Below are 10,548 nucleotides of genomic sequence, written 5' to 3' on the forward strand. Positions count from 1 at the left end.
TTCCACAAATTTCACTTTTACAATCAAACGCACCCTAAGTAATGATAGATGTGAAATAACAAAAATGAGTGATCTTGAGAAAATAATTTTACAATAATGAACATGAAATAATAAGAAATGAATTATAGAGTTTGTTTGGTGGAAAAAAAAATGATAAGTGATTGACTAATGTGAATAGTTAAGCATTAAATAAAATGAAGATAAAATTAACTTTTCGTTCAAAAACTATTTTTTGGTATATTGAAAAGTGGCTTCGGAGAGGAAAACCATCGCGAATAGAATTTTCCTATGAATGAAGGTGGGTAGGCCCCACGCGTTGTGGAAACGTGATCTACACTCTGAACGTGATCTACACTCTCTCTTTCCACCCATATCTATCTCTCCTTCTCCATCCCTCTCTCTTCGTTCAGTGTCAGAATTTTAATTGCTCGAACAAAGGGGCGTCAACGATCTGATTGACCCGCGCAATACAAATTAAAGGATAAATTCCCGTGAATCTAATCCCCCAAGTCCTTGATTTTTTTTTTTTCTCGGTGATTCTTGGAAATAGATTGTCATAGATGGACGATTCAAAACAGTAGGGACCTAAAAATTAGAAGAACGCGAAGCGGCAGAAGAAAGAAAGAAGCCACCTTTGACTGAAGAGAGCGAGAGATAGAGAAAGAAAGAGCCGGGGCAATGGTAGAGACGGCCAACCACCAGCAGCCACCGCCTTCTCAGGCGGCTCCCCCACATGTGGCGCCTCCCCTCGGCTCGGCGAGAGGCCCCCTCTACCCTCCAACCGAGCAACTCCTGCAGCTTCAGTTTTGCATCCACTCGAATCCCTCCTGGCGTCAGTCCCTATTTCTCTCTCTATTATTGCTTTCATTTCACGAGCTGTGAATTCCTTCTGGTTTCGATGGCATATTCGCATGTTTCTCAGTGTATTTCAACTCGAGAAAGTTTGATTTTCAATTCGTATATGTGCTAATACAGATATAGATGTGCATATTCCCAATAAAGTAGCTTTATGTGGAACACTGGAATATTACACTCTTCAGTCTGTAATTCTTATCCATCGCTTTTTATCCAATTAACTTTCTTGTGTTTCTGTTCTGTATTCCGGATTCCATTAGAGATTGTCCGTCTTATCCCGCCGTACTTTTTGTTACATATTATTTTTACATGCATATATATATATATGTATGTATGTAAGGAATTTAAATCAAACCCTTGCCAAGTTTTCAGTTAGTCCGCGGCATCTGAACACGTCTTGTGAAACTTGGTGAGTACTACCATATCTTGGCTTTCTCTTGGCCTAGCTTATCTAATTGATCAGAGTGCCAAAGTGACTATTTTTACCCAAATCTTCTCTTGAAACAACAATAACAATCAACCTTTGATCCTACTGGGTGAGCCTTTACATGGATTGTATAGGACATGTATCACATATCGTACTCGAGAGATTCCCAGATTTTTTTTTGGATCGCGCTATTCGTACTGCTTTACAGAATCCTTTACAGGTGATATATCGCGATATTTGTTCACCCCCTTCTCTCACCCCGCCCGCCTCGCCTGCTCTCGCAGCCACCTCGCCTCCTCTCGCCGCTGCCGCCTTGCTGCCTCGCCTCCTCACCGGCGGTCGGCGAGCGGCCAGGGAGAGGGCGAGAGCGAGCGAGAGACAGAGGAGAGAGAGAGAGTTTTGGGTCCGAGTTTGGGTCATTTATCAGGGGCAAATTGATCATTTCATCATTCTATAAATGATTCTGTACACTACCTCCTGTACGAATAGCATTATCGTTTTTTTTTCTCTTTTGACATTCTTTTATCTTTTTTATACTGAACACGAGTCTTGGGTGCAAAAGGTAAAATCCCTCTCAAGGCCCCCCCACTGGTCCACACACGTGAAATGGATTAATCACGATACATGGCAGCGCACTAGGTAGGAGGTACAGTGCATGGTGCTCACAAGGAGTCACCCCTATAGGAGGGTGAAACTCCCACACTGTGGTTGCCATAACTCGAATCTGCATCCTTAGGTGCAATTTGCTGCCTAAGAACCAATCGTGCTATGCTCGTGGGGGCACTGAACGCGAGTCTTAGTAACAGTGTGAGATTGATCATTTGTTACCGGGGTCATGGGTTGGAGTTGTGGAAAAATCTTTGTAAAATAAGAGTAAGATTGGATAAAAAATAACCCTCTCCTAACCCTAGAAAAATGGGGAGCCTTGTGTACCTGTTTTTGTTTTAACTACAATTTTTTTCTATTTTTTCCTATAGCGTTCTCTGTTCCCATTATTTTTCATTTAACATGTCCAAATTATTTTAAATGCACCATGCACTTCTTATCTTTAATAAATACCATTCTAATCTTATTACTAATAATTTCATTTTTAATTATTTATTTTCTTTTTTATGGATGCCCATCTAGTCGAATATCTTGAACTCAATCACACTTATGTCTTACTCATGTTTGCACTTGATTGCCCGTATCCTGTGTAATAGTGTTGGTTTTGTAGTGGTTCAAAAATTTTCTTTTAGCTTTGACGTTATTTTATGGCATAAGATACTGGAAGTTTTTTTCTCCCCGAAAGTAAGATACTGGAAGTGGTTCTGCAGTTTAAGATCATGCTATGATTTTGTAAGCAACATGTTCAATAATCTCCTTGGCTCTTTGAAGAATTCACTTTAATCATCTTGCCTTGTTCCTTTGGTTGATATTGTCAATAATTTTTCGTCTTCTTCAGCAATTAATTCTGTGATATGAATTGAAGATTGATGCTCCATTCTTGTTTTTTTTTTTTTAGGTTAAGTTAGAAATGAGAAGAAATTGAGTATATTTGTGAAAACATTATTTGATTTGTTTGAGTGTCCATATAATCTGCATGAGAGAGATTAATATATTCTCATTTCTCTTGACAGTTCCTACTTCCATATGTAGCACGAGTTCTGCTATTATCTCTTTTGCAGCTACTGATTCTGTGTTAGTTGAATTTAACAGCTATGACAGTTCTACTTGCTTTCCAACACTATATTGTGATGCTTGGTACTACAGTTATGATTGCCACTAAGCTCGTGCCTGGAATGGGTGGGAATCCCGTGAGTCTTATACATTATCTCCTTAAATCTTCACTCACAGATTTATCCAAACTAAAACGTCCTCTCAACTTTTCTAAGTTCCATTCATCATTTCAATAGGGTGATAAAGCTAGAGTGATTCAAGTATTGCTCTTCACATCAGGGTTGAATACCCTTTTCCAAACTTGGATTGGAACGCGACTTCCCACAGTGATGGGTCCATCATTTGCTTACGTTTTGTCAGTACTGTCCATCATTAATGATATTTCAGAAGAAAGATTCCACTCAGAGCACGAGGTACGTAAAATCCTTCCTAAATTCTGTTATCAACAGATCAACGACAAGCTTTTTGTCTTTCTAGTCGTACTTGCTTATCCTTCTCCTTTCTAAATATTGATCTGTCTCAAATTGTCCAAATTTTCTAGCCATTCTAACTCCACATAATCCTTAAATAAGTACTTCAGATATCATTGATGTTGCAAAATGTTTGCAATTAGTTTGTGATATACTTATTTTCGTAGTTCATGTATCTCCTGAGAACTTATGAACACTTGCACTCAAGTAGAAGGTCTCTATTTTCTTCTTCCGTCAACTATTTTGAGAATTGTTGTTGATCTTTTTGCTCAATGACCCACTGTATCCCTATATTGTACAAACCAAATTCAACAGTGCAACCATATATTATCACAACCAAATCCCAACTGCTGGCTACTCTCTCTCTTTCTCTCCCTCCCTCTTTCGCTGCAGTCTTTGTCTTTTACATGCCTTTTTGTCCTGATCAAATATCTACATGCTGTTATTCCAATACCCCTCATCATAACTCGTTACTGCATATTTCCTTTGTTTCAATCTTCACATTGATAATTTCAAATTGGTTCTTCACTACGAGCTACTTGTCAAGTGATTTGCTGTTAAATTACAGTTGGTAATGGCATAAAAGTGTGAGCTTTGGTTTATTTATAATTTCCTTGAGGTTACTGATGTGGCACCTCTTAAGCCTTCTAGATGCCAGCTTCATTGATGAATCTTAATTTAATGCTTCCAGAGGTTCCTGCACACTATGAGAACAATTCAAGGATCCTTGATAGTATCTTCTTTCCTCAATATATTGATTGGATATAGTAAAGCATGGGGTAACTTTACAAGGTAAAATATTTTGGTATTTCATTTTCTACTTCATCTGTTTTGGCTTGGTACCCTGACCCTCTAAACATATTTTTTATTTGATTCGTTTTTAATAAATCCCTTGTTGCTTTAATTTCGCATCATATTCTTTTTCCAGGTTTTTCAGTCCCGTTGTAATTGTGCCAGTAGTGTGCGTAGTGGGTCTTGGTCTGTTTGGAAGGGGCTTTCCACAGGTATTGTATCCCTAATGTTACACTGCAGCACTTGTAAGACTTGGATTCTGATTCGGAAAACTGTTAAATAACTCTAATGAGCTGTGCACAGGTTGGCGATTGTATGCAGATCGGCCTGACCATGCTAATATTACTGGTAGTCTGCCAGGTAACCTCACACCCATTCTTGATACCCTCTTTATGAGCAAAAATAGAAATTTTAAAATAATTCATTTCCTTCAGTATCTGAAGCGCCTCCATCCAGTTCTCCACTCCGTACTCGAGAGGTTTTCTTTGCTTTTCTGCATTGGTGTTGTCTGGGCTTTTGCGTCTATTCTTACTGTTGCTGGTGCATACAAGAATTCTTCCCCTGAAACTGCGACAAGTTGTCGTACTGACCGTTCCTCCCTTATGTCATCTGCTCCATGGTATTTTCGTTATGCTTATTCTATTTAAGAATTGTGGTTTTGCAGTTTGTTACAATATGTTACATGTGTGTCCCGCTCAAAATGCAGGATCAAAATCCCATACCCTTTTGAGTGGGGTACTCCAATATTTAAAGCAAGCCATGTCTTTGGGATGCTGGGGGCTGCGATTGTTTCATCTGCAGAGGTTCAGTTGTCACCCCGTTTTGATTTAATATTTCATAATTTTTCTTCCTTGTCCGAAATGCGAAGCAAGAAATTGCATACACATCTCCCTCCATGGGCGGTTGGGCTCTGCAACAGGGGAAGCCCTATGCACTGCCCCTTTGTTTTTTAAACCTTCAATACAGATTGGTTTTTTGGAAAGCCTGTCATCTGTAACATCTGTGCGGAATGTAGTCTAAAAAATTCCTGTGTCTTCTCCCGCCCTTGGTGGTGCAAGGAAAATGTTATATTGAATGTTTTTAACTGATAATGTTGTATAATTTGCATTGTGGTTCCTGTATGCAGCAGGGGGAAAAAGTTATAATCTGAATATATTCATTTTAACCTTCTAAAATTTGTAATGCAGTCCACTGGAACATTCTATGCGGCAGCACGGCTTGCAGGCGCAACATCACCTCCAGCGCATGTGATTACAAGAAGCATTGGTCTTCAGGTCCCAATAGTCCAAAAAGATTCCATTTTAATTGTTCCTGTGTCTGAAAATTGGTTGATTTTTTGTACAGTTAAATATGATTTGATTATGTCCCATTTTCAACTGCAGGGTCTTGGCCAGCTGCTTGATGGGATATTTGGTGCTGCTGTTGGTACTGCTGCTACTGTGTAAGGAATTTATACCTTTGATTTTTCTGTAGATATCGTCCATATTTATCGGGCCGCCTTATGAATAGAAAAACCTGTTCAATGTAAGATTAACTGTTCATGGATTAAGAAAGGCACTGAAAAGTCTTCTTTACTCTTGTATCTCTATGATAATGCAGGGAAAATGTCGGTCTTCTTGGACTGACTCACATCGGAAGCAGAAGAGTGGTACAGATATCCACTGCTTTCATGATCTTCTTCTCTATATTTGGTTTGTTGCTGCTTCCCCTAAATTGTAATCATAATTCTCGTCAATAACCCTTCTTTAAGATTATGGCCAAATTTTTTATTGCAAATCCCATTTTTATTGCAAATCCCATTTTCAGGAAAGTTTGGTGCCTTCTTCGCATCAATTCCTTTGCCAATATTTGCTGCAATATACTGCATCTTATTTGGGATTGTTGGTGAGTGTTAATGGCATCATGAAAACGTTTAACTTCACATACTCACGATGTTATTAATGTACTTTTTGCAATCTTTGCAGCTGCTGTTGGGGTTTCGTTCATTCAATTTGCAAACAGTAACTCCATGCGAAATATTTATATTTTGGGCCTCTCTCTGTTCCTTGGAATATCAATACCTCAATATTTTACCATGGGAACTGATCAATTTGGCCACGGGCCTGTTAAATCAGGTTCTGGATGGGTACGAAGCAGTTTTCCTCTTCTTCATATCATTTACTTTGTGCATTTGCTTGTAGAAATGCAAATATAAGAGTTTCTAACTTGTTAAATGACATGCATGGAAAGTTAATCTTGAGGCCTGAGGTGTATCTAATCCCTACTCGGGAGGCGTTGTCTACCCATAAAGACTTGTGTCGTTGGGATAAGGCTTGTGTCATTGTCTACCCATACATGTACGCTTAGCTTAAGATGTTCCATATATTATACTTGGGATAAAACTGAAATGGAATAACAGGCCGCGTTTCGTCACTTTGATTGCGCCTACTACTTAAATGGATGATCCTGGCAAGCATGGTAATTCTTTTCCATTTTTGACCAGATCATCTTTGCTGCCACTTCCCCCAATTTTACCTATATTAGTAATACTCTCAAAGTCTTATCCATTGATCTGCAGGCAGAGTTATTCGTACTATAATCCAAGTAAAGTTATTCTGAAGAGATGTTTTTGATTGGATGTTGATAATACTTTGGCTTCACAGCATATAATCTTTTTAGTTGATTTGAGATGTTTTCATCCATCCGTTGAGGTTGTCTTTGATTATATAACTCAAAACAAGCATCTGATTCCCTTCTGTTACTTGCATTGCTGGACCGTCATGTTGCTGTGACACCTGTTCTGACATTGTTTTTTTCTCATATATCGTTAAATCGGCTGCAGTTCGATGACATATTGAATACGCTATTCTCTTCACCACCGGCGGTGGCGATGATGGTTGGGACGCTGCTGGATAACACGCTGGACGCCAAGCACTCACGCAACGAGAGGGGGATGCCATGGTGGGTTCCGTTCCAGATGAGAAAGGGGGATAGCAGAAACGAGGAGTTTTACAGCTACCCTCTAGTACTAAACCAGATTGTTCCTTCCAGGTTTCTCTGAACAGTTTACAACCTGTAATATAAGCATCGCTTATATGTATCAATATCTAAGGTTTCGTTGTAATATAAGCATCGCTTATATGTATCAATATCTAAGGTTTCGGGGCGGTCATCGCATCCAAATTTTACCCTTTTTTAGATGCTCAGATGTTGAAACATTATGTTTAAAAGTTCATTTTAGGGATTTGCTTCAATCTAGTTTCCATTTCCACTTCCAGTTTTGGAGTTGGGAGTTTCTCTCAAGGTTTTCACTCGATTCATAAGGTCTTGTTTGGACAAACTTTCCTGCTCCTTCAGATAGATTATTTCTCCGAAGTCAAGACTTGACTTGATTGAATACAGAGCAGAGCAGATCGAATTCACCATCTCCAATGAAAGGAATTAAAAAAAAGAAAAAAGAAAAACAAATTTCTTTCTTCAATTCCTCAAGAATTGCATGTATTAAACTAACTTATGATAACAGGAGCCATCGGACAACTTCAAGAAATGTTGTTTCAAGTGTTATTTTCCTGTTTTGGGTATGCATTAAGTAATCTTAATAGAGAGTTACAGCATATTACAAATTATGTGCACCAAATAAATGGTAACAGGGCATGTGTAAACGTAGTGTGTGTTGTTTGCTTGTATATATACTTTCTTCACTTTCCAGCAGCAATGAATGGCATCGTGTTACTGCAGATTTGAATTTCGAATTTGACAAAGAAAGGAATGCCCAACCACTAAGAAACTCAAGAATGAAAGAGCTGTTAATGTTTTTTTTTTTTTTTTAATCTTTTTTGCTTAAGTGAAAAAACAGTACACTTAGCAAAAGAAAAAAGAAAAAATAATACGAAGTGATCAGGTATATATGAGCAAAAGTCGAAATACCCAAAATTAAATAGTGTACATATATCTTCATATCATTAGTGATAATAAAAAAGAAGAAAGAGTCTTCTTGTATCCATTGTAGTCTAGTCGGTTAGGATATTCGGCTCTCACCCGAAAGACCCGGGTTCGATTCCCGGCAACGGAACACTTTTTGACTTTTGTTTCAAGTCATTAAGTTGGCTTTTTTTTATTTTATCGATTTTATGATAGCTGTATTAAATAATTTTGTTTTTAAAAGTTTCAACTAATTAATAAGTCGATCGATCACCTTTATACTTTTACAAATTACAACTATTAAATCGTTAGCTCATTGCTATTATTGGGTTATGCAGTTATTCTATACAATAATAATATATATATATATAATCTTACGCATTGTCCTAATTAAGCCTTTGATTTTACGTTTTGGCAGTTATTAAAATGAAAAGAGTTTGGTAACACACACCACCATTTTATTAGAATTGAACTAAGTTGTCACTTTAATTATTGAAAATTAATAGTAACGACATATGAACAAAAAATTTATATAGAATCTTTACGTAATGGTATGACGACTTCATTAAGGGCCGGTCCAAATAAACAACAATAGTAATAATACATATAACTTTTATTCTATTATGTGGGGTCCGCTATATGAATTTTAGACTTTCATGTATTTTTTTTTTGTCATATTTTTATTTAGATTCATATATTTTATATCAAATTTTAATGTTTTTTCTAATTTTTTTTTGAATTTGTCTCTATTTTTTTTTTTTTTTGTGTGACAAAGACTAGTCCAAATATGGCGGAGAAAATCTTTACCTTGCAGCACTCTGTAAAATGACTTATAATTTATATATATATATTCACATAAAATTATAGATAACATTATTTTGAAGTCCGATGACTGTCTGGCAGGACATTTGAAGTCCTAGGAACTTTATGAACTGCAAGTTCGAGAAGGCGAAGCTGCTGGCAACTGCAGAACAAGGCGGCATACGTCAACGGCTATGAGCAAGCTGGAGACCTAACTGTGGAGGCCGCTCTATTTCACTTGCGCCGACTGCAAGGACGGGCTGATGAATTGTAGTCACTTTGTCCCGTTTGGGAAGCTTGATTTTCTATCACGGTCAGGCTTGCATGCATATATATATATATATATATGGTGAATTAATTAATTAAAGTTTATGATTAAGAAAATTATCGAAATAATTTGGCGGCACCGGTCACTGTGATAATATATATATATAGATACTTTCTGTGTTTTTCATTAATCTTGTATAAGAAATAAGAAATAGAATAATAATAATAATAATAATTAATTGAGGGAGGTGGGTTTGTTAATTTAGAGTTGTGCAGGGATTATATATAGTTAAGAGATCATCCAATAAATGGCTTGCGTTTATTGGTTTAAAGTTGAAATAATAATTACAAAACAAAGCCTAACAAAATACGTACTATAACGTGGTGTGACTTTTGGTTTTAGTAAAAAGAGGACAACAGCGATATATTGTAATTTGATTACTACTATTCGGTCGGTCGGCAAAACATGCAGAATATTGTTGATGGGTTATAAGGAGCCAAACCAAAGAAGATTAATCATTTAATTATGTCAATGTCACACTAACAAGATAATATGAAACAAAAGGCATTATTTTCTCAAGACTCTTAGGGCACGTTTAAAATACCGAACATGCAAGTTATGAACTTTAAAAAAAAAAAAAAGTAAGATGAAAAGTGTCGCCAAAAAAGTGGGGTCCATACTTTCAATGCAATTTCCAACCCCACACCCACAATGATGAAGATAATAAGATGCCTCTTGTTTCATTCTTGCCGTTGCCTTTCCACCGCTTAGTGTCACAGAACACGTGACCACTTTCTTTGTATCAATTTCATTATTATTATTATTATTATTATTATTATTATTATGCTATATATACCACCAAGCATATATAAACTTTAAAAATCAGGAAATTATTTCTCATGCAAAATAAGATATATCATTTTAATAACAACTTGCAAGATGTTATTATTACTATTACTATATATACCCGCTTCGTTACATAAATATTCAGAGTGAGCAGCAGCTCACATTGAGACTAGCTAGGGCATGCGTACCTTTTCAAGTCCTTTTAGCAATTTTCGAGTAAGAGACCCTTTTTATTTTATTTTATTTTTTTTCCCTTAAAACACTAGTTAATTGAGATTTAACTTGATAAAATGTTAATTATTTAACATTTACACACGAGTTAACTCGAGAACTTTTGACAGAAAAAGGGTAAAATTTTGAGAGAGATTTATTATTCAGGGGTTAAGTTCCGAACTACCACATTACATTGCATTTGGAATTGGAAAAAATAAAACAAAATGGACCGACTCAGTCACTTTGATTATTTTCAAATTTACTAAGAAGTTAGACACGGTTCCAGAATTTCATCATGTTTAGAATTAAAACCCAAT

At 36.7% G+C, this 10,548-nt stretch overlaps 1 protein-coding gene and 1 non-coding gene across 4 annotated transcripts; both read left to right on the plus strand.

The window, feature by feature from the left end:
- The first annotated feature begins 358 nt into the window (after positions 1 to 358).
- On the plus strand, positions 359 to 7,485 carry LOC127798668 (nucleobase-ascorbate transporter 3). Of its 3 annotated transcripts, none has more exons than XM_052332202.1 (14): positions 359 to 832; positions 2,981 to 3,078; positions 3,178 to 3,354; positions 4,103 to 4,203; positions 4,340 to 4,415; positions 4,507 to 4,563; positions 4,638 to 4,822; positions 4,910 to 5,006; positions 5,391 to 5,477; positions 5,586 to 5,644; positions 5,803 to 5,851; positions 6,010 to 6,087; positions 6,168 to 6,328; positions 7,025 to 7,188. In XM_052332202.1, exons 1-14 carry the CDS (start codon positions 679 to 681, stop codon positions 7,038 to 7,040), a joined length of 1,395 nt encoding a protein of 464 aa, XP_052188162.1. In that variant the 5' UTR covers positions 359 to 678; the 3' UTR covers positions 7,041 to 7,188. The 3 variants fall into 3 exon arrangements, with proteins under 3 accessions (XP_052188162.1, XP_052188160.1, XP_052188161.1); XM_052332200.1 differs by having other exon boundaries at positions 361 to 832; positions 5,803 to 5,894; positions 7,025 to 7,485; XM_052332201.1 differs by lacking the exon at positions 359 to 832 and adding an exon at positions 1,221 to 1,264 and having other exon boundaries at positions 5,803 to 5,894; positions 7,025 to 7,485.
- A 696-nt stretch (positions 7,486 to 8,181) lies between these two features.
- On the plus strand, positions 8,182 to 8,254 carry TRNAE-CUC (transfer RNA glutamic acid (anticodon CUC)). The gene has a single exon. It is a non-coding gene; the product is annotated as a tRNA-Glu (tRNA).
- Positions 8,255 to 10,548: the final 2,294 nt, after the last annotated feature.

This window comes from Diospyros lotus, chromosome 4 (assembly GCF_014633365.1).
Source record: "Diospyros lotus cultivar Yz01 chromosome 4, ASM1463336v1, whole genome shotgun sequence".
Taxonomy (NCBI): Eukaryota; Viridiplantae; Streptophyta; class Magnoliopsida; order Ericales; family Ebenaceae; genus Diospyros; species Diospyros lotus.

Excerpts from the sequence above, each read along its gene's own strand:
- LOC127798668 (XM_052332200.1), top strand. The coding sequence starts at position 679 with ATGGTAGAGACGGCCAACCACCAGCAGCCACCGCCTTCTCAGGCGGCT. Across the intron at positions 3,079-3,177 it reads CTGGAATGGGTGGGAATCCC|GGTGATAAAGCTAGAGTGAT; the intron begins GTGAGTCTTATA and ends TCATTTCAATAG. Across the intron at positions 5,478-5,585 it reads CAAGAAGCATTGGTCTTCAG|GGTCTTGGCCAGCTGCTTGA; the intron begins GTCCCAATAGTC and ends TTTCAACTGCAG.